Here is a 19399-nt window from a genome sequence, read left to right as displayed (position 1 = left end):
GTGTACAAACAGGATATCGACAAGATTCATTGGAAAGGATGGACAGAGGGAAGGCATTAGAATTATGGGAGATCAGGAAAGACTTCCTGTAGAAGAGGGGATTTATTTATTTTTTTTTTTTAGTGAGGCAATTGGGGTTAAGTGACTTGCCCAGGGTCACACAGCTAGTAAGTGTTAAGTGTCTGAGGCTGGATTTGAACTCAGGTACTGCTGACTCCAGGGCCAGTGCTCGATCCACTGCGCCACCTAGCTGCCCCAGAAGAGGGATTTTAGTGGGAACTTGAAGGAAGTCAGGAAGGTCAGGAGGTAGAGATGATGAGAGAGAGCATTCCAGGCGGCTTGGAGTCAAGACATCATCAAACTTTGGCTTGTAATCTCCCAATGAAGAGAAACCCACTATCTCCCAATGAAGAGAAACCCACTATCTCCCAATGTATTCCATTCCACTTAAACTGTGAAGAAGCAGCTGGGCGGCGCCATAGTACACAGAGCTCTGTGCCTGGAGTCAGGAAGACTCATTTTCCTGTGTTCAAATCCAGCCTCAGTTGAGGCAGCTAGGTGGTGCAGTGGATAAAGCACTGACCCTGGATTCAGGAGGACCTGAGTTCAAATCTGGCCTCAGACACTTGGCATTTACTAGCTGTGTGACCCTGAGCAAGTCACTTAACCCTCATTGCCCTGCCCCCCCCCAAAAAAACAAGCCAAATCCAGCCTCAGAAACTTAGTAGCTCCATGACCTTGGGAAAATCACTTCACCCTATTTGCCTCAGTTTCCTCATCTGTAAAATGAGCTGGAGAAGGAAGTGGCAAACTACTCCAGGACTCTGCCAAGAAAAATCCAAATGGGATCAAAAAGAGTGGGACATGACTGAAAAATGATTGAATAAACAGTAGTATAGAACAGCAGTAATAGAAAAATGACCAGACAACAGAAATGTGATGTCTCCTGACATTAACCCTAAATCAACCTTACTGAAATTTCCACTCATTTACCTGGCTCCTCCCTTCTTAGAAGAAATCGAATGATAGCTCCTCAAATCTTTGAGCACAGTAATACTATCTCCTTTGAACCTTCATAGGCTGGACACTTCCGATTGCTTCAAGCAATCCTCACGTGGTGTGGATTTGAGACTTTCAACATTGTTGTCCTTTTCTGTAAGCGATCTAGCTTATCCTAATTATACCATCCATAGCTAGATATAATACTGTAGGTATGGTCACATCCGGTCAGGGTACCAAGAAGCTGTCACTACCTTGTTCCTAGAAGCTGTGACGCTATCTATGCAGCCCCAGATTGCATTCATTTTTGGGGGTTGCCACAAAACAGTCCTGACTCATATTGAACCTGCAGTCCACAAAAACCCCTGATATTTTTTTTCAGATAAATTGCTATCTAATCATTCCTCCCCCATATTCTACATGCAAAGCTGATTTTAAAAATTTTTTATTTTTTTTTTTCAAAGCAGATTTAAAAAAATATATGTCTTCACATTTAATCCTGCTGAATTCCATCTTTCTAAATTTGGTCCAGTGCTGTAGCCTGTTGAGGTCTTTATGGATATTGGATCAATCATCCAGTATGTTAGAAATTCCTCCCATCTTTGTGTCATCTGAAAATCTGATGATCTTGCCATCTCAGCCTTTATCCAAGGCATTAAAAGAATTGCAAGCAGCACAGGGTCACATGCAGACCCTTTGGCACTCAAAAGAAGGAAGATTTCCTGCCAAATTGTTAGCGACTACTCTTTGTTTCTGGCTTTTCTGAGAATTGAAATCCATCTGATGGTGTTATTGCCTAGTCCCCATCTTTCCCACAAAATAGCATGAGATGCTTTGCTAAAGTCTAGGTAAACTATAGTCAGCTAGGTGGCACCAGTCCTGGAGTCAGGAAAACTCACCTTCGTGAGTTCAAATCCGGCCATAGACACTTACTAGCTTACTAGAATTCACCCTGTCTGCCTTAATTTCCTCATCTGTAAAATGAGCTGGAGAAGAAAAGGGCAAACCACTCCAGTATCTTTGCCAAAAAGACCCCAAATGGGGTCAGCAAGAGTCAGATACAACTGAAAATAACCAAACAACAACAAAGGTAAACTGTATCTATGGAATCCCAATGAATAACTGTCAAGAAAGGAAATAAGTTTCACTAGGCATGATCTGTTCTTGATGAAGTCATGATGGCACTTCATAAACATCCTTTCAAGATGTGAACACAATTGAAAAAGGGGTTCCTGCTATACTTAAAAAGCAAACATCACTTTTTTCCTAGTTTGAATTATCTCAATTCCCTCTTTCTCCCCTTAGAATTTTTATTTTCTGTCCCCTTATTCATTTCTTTAACTTTCCCTGAATCCAATAGAATTTTAGAGGCAATGTGGCAAGAGTGCTGGACTTGAGGTCCAAGTTCGAATTCTGACTCAGACACTGACTAGCTGGGTGACCTCAGTTTCTTAATCTGTAAAAATGAAAATAATAATAGTTGCAGTCCCTGTCTCAGAATTTTTGTGAGGAAAGGCTTTGCAAATCCTAAAGTAGTATAGAAATGTGTTATCTTTTTTTCTCCCTTTAGCCATCTTAAGGAATGGGGATAACACAATTAACTTTTTATTATCCAGAGACTGATAATCCATTTTGTGTAATGCTCTCTGATCCCTCCTCCCTGTTTCTGCTCCATACATATTAAGATACTTATCACAGTAAGTAAAATGTGTAAAAATATTCTGCCCAGAGCTAGTCAGTTCTTGGTGGAGATTAACCACAAGATTTTGTTTGCCCAAAGAAACTGTGCCCTAGATTACATATTGAACACTAGTTTTGCTCTGGTAGTCATTGGGAAATTTCCTTAGAGGCTGGATACAGTCCTGAACAAAGCTGAGAAACCCATCCCAGTCTAGGCAGCTAGGTTGCACAGTGGTTAGAGCATTGAACCTGGAATCTGGAAGACCTAAATTAAAATCTGGCTTCAGAAGTTTACTTGCTGTGTGACCCCAGACAAATCATATAACCTCTCTGTGTCTCAGTTTCTTCATCTATAAAATGGAGTTAATAACAGCACTTATCTTCAGGGTTGTTGTGAGGATAAAATGAGATAATAATTATAAAGTACTGTACAAATCTCAAAGCTCTATATAAATTAGCTGTTATTAAAGTGGCTTTCCTTTCTTTGGGTCTTTCTAGGTGCTACAGTGGATAGAGTGTCAGGCCTGAAATCAGGAAGACCTGAATTCAAATTCAGCCTCTGACACTAGCTGTGTGATCCTGGGTAAGTCACTTCGCCCCGTTTACCTCAGTTTCCTCATCTGTTAAATGATCTGGAGAATAAAATGGCAGACTACTACAGGATCTTTGCCAAATAATAAAAAAAACCACACACTCACCAAAAACCCAAAAGGGGTCAGGAAGAGTCAGACACAATTGAAATGAATGAATTCAGTCTGACTAAACCAGACTTAAAGGTCCAAAGACATTTACAGGATTAAGAAATATGGAAGAAGGGGCAGCTAGATGGCGCAGTGGATAGAGCACTGGCCTTGGAGTCAGGAGTACCTGAGTTCAAATCCGGCCTCAGACACTTAACACTTACTAGCTGTGTGACCCTGGGCAAGTCACTTAACCCCAATTGCCTCACTAAAAAAAAAAAAAAAAAAAAAGAAATATGGAAGAGGGGAAGCTAGGTGGCACAGTGGATAGAGCACTGGCCCTGGATTCAGGAGTACTTGAGTTCAAATCCAGCCTCAGACACTTAACACTTACTAGCTATGTGACCCTGGGCAAGTCACTTAACCCCAATTGCCTTACCGAAAAAAAACAAACAAACAAAGAAATATGGAAGATAAGAGGTGGGAAGGACCTGAGAGGCTCCCTCACTAACCTGTACCGAAAGGGTACTTCTACTACAACTCCCACGAAGAGCCATTTAACCTCTGTTTGAGGTTTGCTTCCTGAAGCAGCCCATACAGTTCTAATTAACAGGAAGTTTTGTCTTGCCCTAATATACCCTAATATAGAACCTACCTTCCTCCCGCTACCATCCACTGCCAATGCTAAAAAAATACCCAATCTAATCCCTTCTCTACATGGTGGCAATTCATATATCTTAAGACAAATATCATTCCCTTATCTATACTGTCTCTAGATACCCCGTTGGTTCCCTTAATGGTTCCTTTGATGACATGCACTCTAGTCCACACCACCATTTTGGTTGTCTTCTTTTGCACTTTCTCCTGATGATGTCAGTATCCCTATGAAAATATGGTGGTAATGATGGGGATGATCATGATGGATAACATTTATATTGTGCTAACTATGTGCCAGGCACTGTGCTAAGTGCTTTATAAATATGATGATTTGATCCTTACAACAACCCTGGGAGGTAGGTGCTATTATTAGTCCCATTTAACAGATGAGAAAACTGAGGCAAGAAGTTAAGTGACTTCCTAGGGTTACACAGTTATTAAGTAGCTGTGTCACTGTATCACTACTGTGTCACCAGCTGCCCTTCAAATCCAAAGTGAACACAATATGCCAAACATGGTCTGACCAAGACAGAATACAGAGAGACTCTCACCTCCTTCATTCTGACACCATGCATCTCAGTACAGCCCTAACATAGGGGAGAAAAAACTTTCTATCTATCTATCTATCTATCTATCTATCTATCTATCTATCTATCTATCTATCTATCTATCTGTCTGTCTGTCTTTCTATCTATCATCCATCCCTCCATCTATCTACTTACCAAGCTAGAGATCATAGAAAAGAGCAGCTATAACATCAAAAGAATGGCAAGAGAGATTCCCATTAATTCATGGGAGTTTCAATCCAAGAAAGAAGCCACAAAGCAAATCCATGGCCTCCAATGTCTATACACAAGTACCCAATATATTAGTAATAAGCAGAGTAAACTAGAAAGCCTAACATAAAGACCTTACAGGTATCACTGAGACTTGGTAGACAGAGGCTCATGGCTGAAGTGTGGGTCTGAAAAGAAACTTTATCCACAAAAAGTGATGATGATGATGCCGTTCAGTCATTTTTTAGTCACGTCCAACTCTCTGTGACCCCATTTGGGATTTTCTTGGCAAAGATACTGGAGTGGTTTGCCATTTCCTTCTCCAGCTCATTTGACAGATAAGGAACTGAGACAAACAAGGTGAAGTGACTTGCCCCAGGGTCACATAGCTAGGAAATGTCTGAGGTCAGATTTGAATTCACAAACATGAGTCTTCTTGATTTCAAGTCCAGGGCTCTATGCACGGTGCCACCTAGCTCCCTTGTTTAAAAAAAAAAAGGAATAGATAAAATAGGAAGCAGAATAACATTGTATATTAAGAGGTATAGTTGCATGAAGATATCCAGGTATCAGACTGGGGAGGCCTGGTGGGGAACATTTGGTTGAAAGTCAAGAACATTCTGAAGAAATATCCTGGGAAGGTGAATATAGTATCTCTGCCTGGTAGGTTGTATAATCAAGCTGCCAGGGTGTTCTCTCTACTGTATTCTGGAATTCTTTCCTTATTGCCAAGAAAAGCTCTCCAAATCCGTAGCCTTTCTCTGCTGCTAGAGGTCTTGTTCCTGGAAGTGACTTCTTCCTTCAAGTTACTCAGTCTCTGTATTTGGAATGTGTATCTTGCACCTTGAAGCAGCATTTCCTTCTGATTGAGGAGCCCCCCTTCCAGCTATAGCTCACAATATATGACTGGTGGAGGGGTGGTAGAGAAATCATCCCCTCTCCCCACCTATCCATGTTGGTCTCCTACACAGGTAACTCCTGGCATGTATTCTAAAATTTCTGAATTAATCCAGTGTTTATTTATCAAAAGTCCTTCAAAGCCAGTTGTGAGAGAAAACAGTCAAAAAACCCAAAACTTCAGACTAAGGAATTGTCAAAGAGGAAATGAAAAAAAAAATTTTTTTTTAATGTGTTTCCATCTGTTTTCCAAGTCCAAAAGGATTTCTCCCCTTAATTCCATTATAGAAAGGTATTCACATTTTGTGAAAGGATCACTAGATGTTAACACCTCCTTAACATATCAACACCTCATTACCTCTGTCAAACTTGCCTTTCTGAGACTATATTAATTATGTCTATTAACTATAATTACATTCACTATCTTCTTTTCCTTGCAAAATTTTGATTGATTAATATCATGAACTGATCATTGAGTTATCAGGAAATCTTCCACTGATCCTTTTATTTTTTTTTTGAGGGGCCATAAGGGTTAAGTGACTTGCCCAGGGTCACACAGCTATTGTCTGAAGCCAAATTTGAACTCAGGTCTTCCTCACTCTAGGTCTGGTGCTCTATTTGCTGCAGCACCACCTAGCTGCCCTACTTTGTGCATACATAGCTATTCTTTGACAATAGCAGGAAGACAATCCTTCACTCTTATTACAACACTACAAAATTTCCCTAGCCTAATTATTATAATTATAATTATAATTTATGTAGTGCTTTAAGGTTTGCAAAGAACATTACAAATACATTTCATTTTATCTGTATAAGAATCCTACGATAATGTTGTTTAATCATTTCAGTTGTGTCTGACTCTGTGTCCCCATTTGGGGTTTTCTTGGCAAAGGTATTGGAGTGATCTGCTATTCCCGCCTCCAGCTCATTTAACAGATGAAGAAAATGAGGCAAACAGGGTTAAATGACTTGCTCAGAGTCACACAGCTGGTAAGTGTCTGAGGTCATATTTGAAGCTACAAAGATGAGTCTTCCTGACTCCAGAGTCAGTGCTCTATCTACTTTGCCACCTAGCTGCCCATAGATGCTATTATTTTCCTCATTTTATAAATGAGGAAACTGAGGCAGGCAAGGATTAAGTGACTTAGCTCAGGGTTACACTGCAGGTAAGTTTCTGGGGCTGGATTTGAACTTAGTTCTTTCCAATTCCCTGTCCAGCTCTCTGTCCACTGCACCACCTTGCTTGGCTTCTATTCCTTCTGGAAGTGAAACTTGTAGTTCTCAGCCCTCTATGTTCTTGTTCACGATCTTAAGGCAAATTGCTGTGATGAACTAAATGCCTTTTAGTGATAGCTTAGTCAGCTTCCTGAATGCAAATTGGCAACTCCCTGTGAACCAATCATGAGAAACTGATCCCAGCTGGTGTGGATGAGGGCATTTCTTGCTGAATCCCATGACCAGCCACTTCATACCTCTTCCTACCTTTTCTATCCTCTCCCAATGATGGGAGAACAGAAGCCTCCTCCCATCTTTCTGCTCCTTCGCTGCTCATCATCTGTCCTCTCTTGGAGAAGCAGCTCACTCTTGGAAGAGTCCTGGAAGTAGAGTCTGAACCAAGACCCTAAGGGAGAATCAGTGAAACATTGATTTATTTTTCTCCCTGGATCTGTTGGTTCAGAAGAGCCTTTTCTCCAGGCTGTGACAGAATGGTATCGCCTGGCCACTGTGGAGGTCCTGGAATAAATAAATAATCTGTGACCCAGCCACGACTCCTCTCATACCTCATGATTCTTGTCCTCACATTCTTGCTTAAATCCTACATATACTTAGTATACTAGAAGTCTTCCTCCTGGGCCGCTAGTGGAGAGAGTGCCTGATGTGGAGTCATTAAGACCTGGATTCGATTGCTACCTCAGATGCTTGTATTCTATGTCACCCTAGTATTATGGACCAGGACGCTATGGTGCAGACTCAGAGCAACTTGAAGTAACCTTTCCCCCTGTACCTGCAGTGCATACCCTGAGAGGCTTCAGTTGGCTCCTCAACACCTTTCCCCCACCCCAAGGTTGTTGTGACCAGGGAACTGTGGGACAAGCCCAGGACAATCTGAGTTAACTTTGCCACTAAGTGGAGTGACCTAAAACACAGTTGTTGTCCCTTTGGACAAGGAGTATTTAAGAACTACTTTATGGGGGGCAGCTAGGTGGTGCAGTAGATAAAGCAATGGCCTTGGATTCAGGAGGACCCGAGTTCAAATCCAGCCTCAGACACTTGACACTTATGATCTGTGTGACCCTGGGCAAATCACTTAACCCTCATTGCCCTGCAAAAACAAAACAAACCAAAAAAAAGTTTTTAAAAAAAGAACTACTTTTGGATTTAAGCATAGGCTTCTGTGATTTCACAGAAACTCCTTGAGGACTGATAAAAGAAATTACTCATATGGACGTTCAAGTTCTGAGTGGTCCATTGCATTCAAAGTGGAACTCCTCCCAGGATACATAGGCAAGTCACTTAACCTCTCTCACCCTCAGTTTCCTCATTTATAAAATGAGGATAATCATATCAGCTATCTCATAGAGTTTTGTGAGAATTAAAATAATTTATTATGTATACATATATATGTACATGCACATATGTATGTATAAATATGTACTGCATAGACCTCGCTATGCATAGCCTTAGCATAAGACTTTTGGGACACCCTGTCTATATAAATGTATGTGTGTGTATGTGTGTGTGTGTAAAACTCTTGGCAAACCTTAAAGCACTGTCTGAATGTTAGCTATTATTATTTTCATATTTTGTGGATATCAGTATGGTACTTCAGCTGTCTCTCAGTTTCACTATATGAACAATTAGCTACCTTTTCTCATTATACATTTCCTGAAGGATAGATTTGATGCCACTTCTGTCATTCAATTGGGGCTAATATGCCAGTCTATTTAGGTCAGGGATGCTCCAACAGATCACCTGCAATTGTGTTTCTTCAACAACTGCTGGGAACCATGATCATAGACTTAGAGCAGTGGTGTCAAACTCACCTAGAAATGGTGGCCAATAAGCCATCCATTAGGATATCTGAAGGCTGCATATTGACTCAGAAAACCACATATTAACATTATCTATGTTATATTGTATTTTTATTTATTTTGTTAGATATTTCCCAATTACAATTTAATCCGGTTTGAGGGCACTTAGGAGACAACACTCTTAAGTACCCTCAAATCAAATTAAAATGTAATTGGAAATTACATTTTGGAAATGTAATGAGAAATGTAATTGGGCCTCTATGGTTTAAAGTATTGGTGTTCCAAAAATGGAGTCTGGTATCACAAAGCAGCTTGGGGTTGCTAAAAATGATGTATAACTTCCCTATCATCTGTCCCATTTTTTCTCCCACTGTCCATCCACTTGCATACTCATCAGGTCTCTCACTTTTGCTTCCCATCTCGTCTACACAGCATTGCCAGGTCGATCTTAAGAGTTCTGAACATACCACTCACCTGCTTAAAAGCCTTCCATTTAATTTGTTCTTTCAATTAAGACTTTATTCAGAATCCCCTATGTGCATAATGCTCTATGGTGGGAGCTGAGATCCAGAATTGAAGAAAGACACAGTCTGGACATCAAAGAGATTAGTGTCTAGTTAGGGAAGGCTATAACAAATACATAAACGCACAAAATATATATCAATGCTATCATTCTGTGCCAAGCTAACTCAGCACTGGACCTCAGAACGGGAAGAATCCTCAAGGGTCGCCAATCCACCAATCAGCATGCTACAGTGGAACAAACAATTGCTTCTGAAGTCCAAGGACCTGGGTTCAAATACCAATTTGGGTATTAACTACCTCTATGACTTTGGTCAAGTATATTAACCTTCCTTCATTTATAAAATTAGGAGATTGGGCTAGCTGGACTCCAGTCAAGCAGACCAAGTGATCTGAACCTGATTAAAATGTAATCAGTGGGGCAGCTAGGTGTTGCAGTGGATAGAGCACCATCCCTGGAGTCGGGAGTACCTGAGTTCAAATCTTGCCTCAGGCACTTAACACTTACTAGCTATGTGACCTTGGGCAAGTCACTTAACCCTAATTGCCTCACTAAAAAAAAAAGTAATCAGTAACTATTAAACAAAATAAATAAAAATACAATAGAACATAGATAATGCTAATCTGTGGTTTTCTAAATTAACATACCCATAGATCCTTATGTATGCTTTGGTGGCCCCTTTTCTATTTGAATTTGATATCATTGTTCTAGATCCAGCAGAATCCCTTCTATATCATAGCCAATCAGTGGTCATCCTGCTTGAAAACCTTCAATAAAAGGAGATTCTACTCTTTACTCCCTAGGCAACTTTAGGCAAATCACTTCTCTCTGGGTCTTGCCATGGATAATCTCTAAAGTCCCTTCTATCTTTAAATCCTATGCATTCTGGGAATTTATAAAGTAAACAGGAGAAGTCCAGTTAAAGTGGTATAGTAGATTCAAGCAGGGAGAAGTCGCTTTGTAGTTGGAGAAAAGATCAGAGAAAGCTTTGTGGAGGTAGGAGCCTTGAAATAGGGGTACTTACCCTTTCCTGTGGCATGGAGCCCTTTGGCAGTGTGGTAAAGGCTATGGATCCCTTATCAGAATCATATTTTTAAATAATGGAAGGAAATGTTCAATTTCAATTAGAAGTCAGTGAAAATAAAAGCTGTCATTTTTCCCATCCAAATTTATGGATCCCCTGAAATCTATTCTGGGGTCTCCTTGGTGGGGAGGGGGTCTATGGACCCCAAATAAGGAAAGTCTACCTTAAAGAAAGAGAAGTATTTCAGTAGACAGAAAGGTGGCGGTTACATGGAAGAGAACATTTCAGGAATACGAGGAACAGTGTCAAAGGTCCGGAGATGGTAAAGAGAATGTAAATTGGGGAAACATCAAGGTTCATGGCTTTCTGACTGGTCTAGCCTTCCAGTCACTGAAATCTGCCAACTCCTACCTTTCCAGAATCACCTTGCACTACCTCCTCTTTTATGCCTTGTACTCAGAGCACCAGAAAAAACCGAATAATTTACTGTTCCCAAACACTGTCCCAAGCTTTCCCTCCTCTGTGGCTCATAACATTCTTATATTCCCTTCTCCCTTTAAATCTTCATTCTTCCAGGGCTCAGCTCAAATGCCTCTTCCTCCACAAAAGTGTCCCTGAACCCTCCCCTTGCCCCGGCCAAGGCTGATCTCTCTGTGATTTGAGCTCAGAGCAAACTCTGGCATATTTTATGTTCTTAAATTTCAATTTTTATTACAGTCATTTGTATATATTTAGGGATGAGCTGTTTTGATTGGTGACTGAGTGCAAGCTTACATAGCTCACAATATCCATCCAGGTCCAGACCAGACTATGATTCACACATCCCATCATGGCCTTCCTCTTGCCATTTGCCCTACTGAAACCCCCGCCCCCCCAGGATGGCTAGGTGGCATAGTGGATGGAGAGGGCTGGAGTTAGGAAGACCTGTGCTCAAATCTGGCCTCAGAAACTTACTAGCTGTGTGATCCTGAGTAAGTCACTTTACCCTATTTGCCTCAGTTTCCTCATCTGTAAAATGACCTGGAGAAGGAAATGACAAACCACTCCAGTATCTTTGCCAAGAAAACTTCAAATTGGGTCATGAAGAGTTGGTCACAACAGAACAACAACAATCCTTCTCGCTGCCCCCCCCCCATCTCTTTTTTACCTCTAACTCTGGACAAAGAAATTAAATCAAGATTACCATTATTTCTAGCAAGGGTGAGTCAATTGACTGCCCTATATATATATCAGCTCACCCTCCCTGTGACTCAGGATTAAAACCCCTGCTACATGTGCATATGTGTATGTGTGTATGCATGTACTGTGTATGTGTGTTTGTGTGTATATTCTCACACATGTATGTATGCATGTATGCATGTAAGTTGTTTCTTTCTATTAGAATGTAAGCTCCTTGAGGTCAGGCACTCATTTTTGGTATCCATATCCCTAGCTCTTGGTACAGTTCCTGACAGATAATAGACATTTAATAATATCTTCAATTAATTGATTAATTTCATTTCCTTACTTCACCACATAGATTGTAAGCCTCCTTTGCTCAAAAGAAAAAAAAAAACAGTCCCTGTGCTCAAGGTGCTTACCTTCTACTGGAGGTGTACAACATGTACCCAAATAAATAAAAGAAAGATAATTTGAGAAGGGACAGAGCCATTTATGGCAGGCAAGGGACCCAGGACAAATTTCTCATCAGAATTATCATATGAGGGGGCGGCTAGATAGCACAGTGGATAAAGCACCGGCCCTGGATTCAGGAGTACCTGAGTTCAAATCCGGCCTCAGACACTAGACACTTACTAGCTGTGTGACCCTGGGCAAATCACTTAACCCCCATTGCCCCGCAAAAACAAACAAACAAAAAAAAGAATTATCATATGAACTGAGCCTTGAAAGAAACAAAGGACTTGACAATAGAAATGTGAGAAAAGATTGAACGCATTCCAGGCATAGAAGTGGCAGATGGGACACCAAATCTGGGGAATAGGAAGCAGGCCAGTTTGGCTGGGATGTAGAGTATGGGAAGGGGAGTAGCGTACAATAAGATGAACTAAATCCAAACTATGAAGGGCTTTAAATGCTAAAACAAAGGGTTTGCATTTTGTACTTGACGCCTTGTTCTTGAAAGAAGACTCAGGTAAATGGCGCAGTGCATAGAATTCTGCACCTATATTCAACAAGACCTGAGTTTGAGTCCTGTCTCAGACATTTACTAGCTGTGTGACCCAGGACAAGTCACTTAACCTTGTTTGCCTCAGTTTCCTCATCTGTCAAAGGAGTTGGAGAAGGAAAAGGCAAACCAACCAACCACTCCAGTATCTGCCAAGAAAACCCCAAATGGAGTTATGAAGAGTTGACATGACGAAAAAATGACTGAGCAAAAACAACTGAATCAGACATCCAGTTATATGACTCGGGATAGAGAATATATATATATATATGAGTTATCTATATAGAAATGATAGTTGAACTCATCAGAGCTGATGAATTAACCAAGGCAAACAGTGTGGCAAGTGAAGAGAAATATGTCTCTGAGGACTAGTTTCTTTACACACTTAAGGCTCAATCTGTAAAGTGCTGTACGACGTTTGGCATTCAGAGCTGACCCCAGTCAACCCTTCCAGTCTTGTTTCCTAATTCTCTCCCTTCAAGCAGTCTCCAATCCAATGAAACCAGGCTATTCACTTTGCCCAAAACATGCCCTAGGCCTTCCACCTCTGTGTTTTTACTTATGTTGTTATTATTTCTATCTGGAATGATCTCTCCTTGCAATATTGTTTGAATAAATAAATAAAAGAATGAATCAAAGTTGTATATAGTCCAACCACTGACAATGTACATTTTGACTGGCCTAAGATGGCAAGGAGATGCAGAAAGAGGCAGAGCTAGCCAGAACCTTTATGCCAAGGTGGGAGTGAAGTCGACCTACCTTTTGGGGTGTGTGGGGGAAAACCCCTCTGATACTCTCCGCTACCTTTAGAATCTATGACATTCAAATTTTTACTCTGATCGATACAATGACTAACCACAATTTGAGAGTACTCATGTTGAAACAGCCTTCATACTTGCAGAAAAAGAACTAAGAAAAGGGGAAGGCAATAAGCATTTAATCGCCCACTATGTGCTAGGCACTTTGCTAAGTGCTTTTGAAATATTATCTCATTCAGTCCTGCAGATTGAAGCCTATTTCTTTTTCTTTTCTTTTCTTTCTTTCTTTTTCTTCTTTCCTTTCTTCCTTTCTTCTCCCTTCCTTATTTCCTTCCTTCCTTCTCTCCTTTCTCTCCTTCCTTTTTTCTTTCTTTCCTTTTGGAAATAATATGCAGGAATTTGTTTTGCTTGACTAAACATATTTGAAACAAGTTTATTTATACATTATATATATATATATATATATTCTCAATAGATTGAGGAGAAGAAAGTCAGAGAAAATATTCAGAACTAAGAATAAAATAAAATTCAATTTAAAATGTAAATTTTTTTTGAAATGTAAAACTTCATGTAACTCTATGCCTGGAAGAAGCAAATCATTTGCTATTCGGTGCCTCATTTGAGGTCTGTTTTTTTAATCTGCCCCATTACCACTCAAAAGTACTTGATTTTCACAATTAAGCAAACTGCAAAATGTCCTGCACAAGCAGAGGTTGCCAGCCCTACCAGTTAAAGTTGCCCAGCTCACCAATCTTTTCTTCATCACCTCTTTTCATCATGGGCAGCCAGTTAGCCCAAGCAGGTGTACAACAGCAGGACTGAACAACAGCTTACCATTTGTCTTCTTATTTTGTTTTTTCCTCCTCAGGCAACAGGAAATGAGCAGAGCCAAGAAGATTAACAGGATTACCCCACCTCCACAAATACTCAGGATGTGATAAATGTCCAGGACTGTTGCTGTAAGGAAAAAAAAAAAAAAGATAGCTCACACGAGATAGGGACACAGTGGCAAAAGTCACCAGTTAGTTATCCAGATTGAATGTAGGTTACCTCCATCCCAGGTAGCTCAATGAGAAAAGTCGTTTCAACTTTATCCTGGGATGGCTGGATCACATAAGTGGTGAAATAATGTTTGAAAGCATCTTGACAGAGTCAACAGATGACACAGAACCCTAAGAATCTGTTTTGGGCATTGTTCTCTCTTTCAGACTAATAACATATTCTTTAGAGTCCAAGCTGAAACCACTGGACAGTCAACAAGTAGTAAGTGTATTTACTATAAGTTGGGTTTTTTTGGTTTTTTTTGGGGGGGGAGGTGGTGAGGCAGTTGGGGTTAAGTGACTTGCCCAGGGTCACACAGCTAGTAAGTATCAAGTGTCTGAGGCCGGATTTGAACTCAGGTCCTTCTGAATCTCGGGCCGCTGCTCTATCCACTGCGCCACCTAGCTGCCCCATAAGTTGTTTTTCATCAAGGATGAGGTGTGGCAATGAGCCATCCTCAGTTTTCTACCTCCACGTGATCCATTTGTGAAGGTAGCCAGCTGTGGTCAAGAGGAAAAAAAAACATGGCTGTGAATTAGATCAAAGCAATCAGGGAGGCACCAAGATCGAACTCATGACCTTGACCTTAGCAGTATCATTTTACAACCAATACAAATATCAGTCTAATAATGTATCATGAAATCTGACCCAATAGGGCATCAAAACAGAAATAGCTTCTTCAGCTGAATGTTTCCACAAAAATCAATGATGGGAAGAAATTTGCTTACTCTTTTGCAAGAAACATGATGGACTCCAGGGGAAAAGTCAAAGAGATAGAAATCAGATTTCTTAAAGGATTTTCTTTAAGAAGAGAAATCCCCCTCTAAATAGGAACTACAGTGGCTTATTAATTGTGGCTTTGCTGTTTTATGCTCTTATACTCACTTGCCTTTTATAGATAAGCCATATTGTGTCTTAAATTATCCAATGGGAAGAAGAAAATAAGGCTAATCCTAAACCTGGTGAAACAGGGCTAAAACATTCAGGATCCTTTGAATAGAGCTGAGATGGGGGACTAGGTTAGTTTGAATCTAACATTAACCGAAGGGAAATTATTAGATTGGCCATTCCCTCCAAGCTCTTTTTGTTTGATGACTGCAGTTCTGGTTTTAAAGAATTCAGAGGGTGGGCAGCTAGGTGGTGCAGTGGATTAAGCACTGGCCCTGGATTCAGGAGGACCCGAGTTCAAATCTGGCCTCAGACACTTGACACTAGCTGTGTGACCCTGGACAAGTCACTTAACCCTCATTGCCCTGCAAAAGAAAGAGAGAGAGAGAGAGAGAGAGAGAGAGAGAGAGAGAGAGAGAGAGAGAGAGAATTCAGAGGATTGTTAGTTCTATGACTGCTGCATCCTCACATCACCCTCTATATCTACCATGGTTCTCAGGCTTTCCCAATCTAGACCTGAAGCTCAGGAAGAGAACTGGAAGCAATTTGGGCAGAAGGAAGGGGAGCAGAGGGATGGCACTGCTGCCTGCTGATCATAGGATGAAAAACTTCAAGATAGAAGACACCTTAGGCATCATTTAGTCCAAACCACTAATTTTGCAGATGAAGAAACTGAGACTTGGAGATGTAAACAAGTTCTCCAACATCACATAGGTAGTAAGTGACAGGGCTTTGATTGAAACCGAGGCTGGGATTTGAACAAACATTCTCTGTCTATTATCCTGGCATTATTTCCACTGTACCATACTTCCTGGTTTGATAGGATGGCCAGGGACTACTATGAGGTTCGCTTATAATTCAGAGGGCAGGAAGGCAATTCACATAAACCCAGATCCACTTAAATAATGAACCCTAAAGAAAAAATAAATATTTTAAGAATTGAGTGGCCCTAGATAACCCTAGAGAAGCATTGTGGCATAGGACAGTGAGAAGGCCTTTGAGTCAGAAGACCTGCTACACTATGGAGAAGTCACTTATCCTTCAAGATTGAACTGAAATCTCACCTTCTGTAGGAAACTTTTCTAGGTCTCCCCCAGTTGCTAGGGAAAAATTTGCCTCTGAAATTATTTTCATCTACTCAGTTTATATTGGGTATGTACTTACTTATTTACATGGTATTTCAATATTAGAATGTACTCTCCTTGAGACCAGGGGCTATGTTTGCCTTTCTTTGTATAGAGGATAGGTGATTGATTTACTCAATTTCATCCCACTGAAAAGATGTTCAATCCATTAAGTATAGGCATTAGACAAAGTCTGGGAAAAGTCCTTCAAACTTCAATGACATTACAAGAATAATGTTTGAATAAGCCAAGGAAAGTTGAACACTATAAGTCTATAAATTAACCAGCTAGAGAACTGGAATCATTGCAGAAATTAGAGCAGGTATGGCTTTCCAGCACATCCTTGAGGAAGAATCATCTGGGGGTAGGAGGGAGGGAAGGAAGGAAGGAGAAGCTTCAGATTTGGCCTTGGCCAGTTCTCTTTCTCCATCCTTTGTGTAAGATCTTGAAAGCTTTGTAGGGTCTGAGAAATGTTGGACCTTTTTCCATTCGTGTCCTTGATGGATCCCCATATAAGGGGAGCCTAATGAGCACTTCATGAATGGGAGAAACAGATTTCAAACAACCAGGAGATGGGAATTACCCCTTTGCCACGTGTGTTCTCTTAGTTTGATCCCACTTTCCCTTGGACTCCCCATATGTATTTGTGGAGGGGGATGTGTCACAAACATGTGTAGGGGATGTTTTATACCAACTGTTATTGTACCATCTGAGTAAGTCCTCCTTTCTAAAAGCTACTTAAGGCTGGCAAACGAAGCTATTTTCAACTGATAATCTTAGATAGAAGCACACCAGTAGGGGCTCAAGTCAATGACCTTATAGAATAATTCCTGCCTCCTCAGAGGTACCCTTGGAACCCTAAGAAATATAGTTACAGGGGCAGCTAGGTGGCACAGTGGATAAAGCACCAGTCCTGGATTCAGGAGGACCTGAGTTCAAATCCAACCTCAGACCCTTGACACTTACTAGCTGTGTGACCCTGGGCAAGTCACTTAACTTGTTCCTGACTCAGTTTCTTCATCTGTCACATGGAGATCATAATAGCATCTCCCTCACAGGATTATTGTGAGGATCAAATGAGACAATATTGGTAAAGTGCTCATTTTACATACTTACTAATACATAATAATATTATAATGCTTATTAAATGCTAGCTCCCTTTCCTTTTGCTTCTTACTGTGTATAAGGAGAGAGGTCTATGAAACTAATAGCAGCATGAGGGGAAGGGAAAAAAAAAAACAACTCTTTTCTGTCTGGGCTATAGGTACCAGGTGGCCAAAATGTCTAGAAGTTAGCCTAGACACATAGCCCCTAAATGGGCAGGGCAGGGAAGAGCTTGGAAAAGGCTTGGGCTCTTTTTCTCTGCTAGATTCCTCTTGCATGGGAAGCAGAGGATAGATACAGGTATGTGCATTGAAGGGTACACACTCAGAAACCCAGGGATCACCACCCTGAATCAGGCTCATGGCCAAGAGTCCAGTTTTCTGAAATCCACAGATGCACCAAGGGTTGTGTCCTGGAAGAACAGGGCTGTCCACTCTAATGCCCACTTTGAAGATTCAGTACATAACAACAATGTCCATTTACAAGACACATCACTATTACAAAGCACTGTATGGATATTTTTTCATTTTATCTTTCCACAACTCAGTGAAGTTGTATTGTACCTATTTTACAGATGATGAAACTAAAGCTGAGGGAGGTAAAGACACTTGCCTAAGATCATACAATTAGTAAATGGCAGTTAGGATTCAAATCCAAGTCCTCTGACTCTAAATCCAATATGCCTTCCACTATACCAGGCTGCCTTTCTTAGTAGCAATTTAGGGCTCTCTCTATTCATACGCATGCACCTAAATAGAATCTCCTCCTCCTCCTCCTCCTCCTTCTCCTTCTCCTCCTCCTCCTCCTCCTCCTTCTCCTTCTCCTTCTCCTCCTTCTTCCAAAGGAAACTGATTATATTTAATTTATCATGTAATTTTTTTTCTCCACCTACATTCACAGATCCTCTGAAATCTATTCATGGACTCCTTAAAAGTTTGTGGATCCCAGACCATCCCCTCATAGTATTACCACTCACACCAAGATAGAGAATCATCTTCTATTCACTGCCAGCATCCCTTCTTAGAGGAATGAGTTTCTCTCATGCCTAGTGCTTGTGTAACTTTGGCCAACTCACTAAACCTCCCTGTGACTCTGTTTCCTCATCTGCAAAATTCGGTGGCTGGACTGGATAACCCCACATGTCTATTCCAGCTCTGAATCTGAAATCCTGAAAACATCCCGATTCTCTCTCTCTCTCTCTCTCTCTCTCTCTCTCTCTCTCTCTCTCTCTCTCTCTCTCTCTCTCTCTCACACACACACACACACACACACACACACACGCACACGCACACGCACACGCGCACTCACATACTTTTTTTTCCCTTGACTTCTCATGGTGTACGTATTCACTCTAAAAGTATGTGCTTAATTTGCATTCTAGTACATGATTTTGCACTTGCTGACTTGATGCTATGTAAATGGTCTCTTATTTCATGTGCTAATACATTGCCTCCGCAATTAGAGACAGAGAGAGTGTGGTATAATTAAAAGAACATGGAAATGAAAGTTGAAGGGCCTATGGGCTAGTCCTGGCTCTATCACCCACCAAGCCATATGACCTTGGGCAAATGGTCCAAGTATCCCAGGACAAGGAGAGGTTTTTCTGAGATAATCTCCAAGGGGTTTTGAGGAGATAATCTCCAAGATTCCTTCCAGCTCTGACATTCTATGCCACAAACCACACAAGGGGAGGGACTATTTCTTTCACATTCCTTCCCCCAGTGCCCAAGACAGAGCTCACCCCAAGTACCTCCTTAAGGGGCTGCTAGAGTCCTGGGCAAATAAAAAAGGATGCTGTAACTCAGCCAGAACCTGCAGGCTCCCCAAACACATCCAAGATTTAAAATGAGCATGAAGGTCAGCCACTAGAGGAAAACTATGATCAATATATTGACACTCTAGTTGAGGGAGTGCTCCAGTTCCAAGCCTTCCTGAATAGGTCATCTTTTTTTTTTTTTTTGGTGGGACAATGAGGGTTAAGTGACTTGCCCAGGGTCACACAGCTAGTAAGTGTCAAGTATCTGAGCCTAGATTTGAACTCAGGTCCTCCTG

The 19399-nt window shown here is 41.0% G+C and overlaps 1 protein-coding gene across 2 annotated transcripts in view; it reads right to left on the bottom strand.

Moving 5' to 3' along the window:
• CD2 (CD2 molecule) overlaps positions 1-19399 on the bottom strand; it is a 119391-nt gene that overhangs the window by 7697 nt on the left and 92295 nt on the right. For both annotated transcript variants that reach the window (XM_044004769.1, XM_044004768.1), the window contains exon 4: positions 14025-14147. In XM_044004769.1, coding sequence (XP_043860704.1) covers positions 14025-14147 — 123 coding nt within the window. The remainder of the gene's footprint in view (positions 1-14024; positions 14148-19399) is intronic.

This window comes from Dromiciops gliroides, chromosome 4 (genome assembly GCF_019393635.1).
Source record: "Dromiciops gliroides isolate mDroGli1 chromosome 4, mDroGli1.pri, whole genome shotgun sequence".
In the NCBI taxonomy this organism is placed as follows: domain Eukaryota; kingdom Metazoa; phylum Chordata; class Mammalia; order Microbiotheria; family Microbiotheriidae; genus Dromiciops; species Dromiciops gliroides.
The sequence above is the reverse complement of the archived record's forward strand: the minus strand, read 5'-3'. Positions and strand labels throughout refer to the sequence as shown.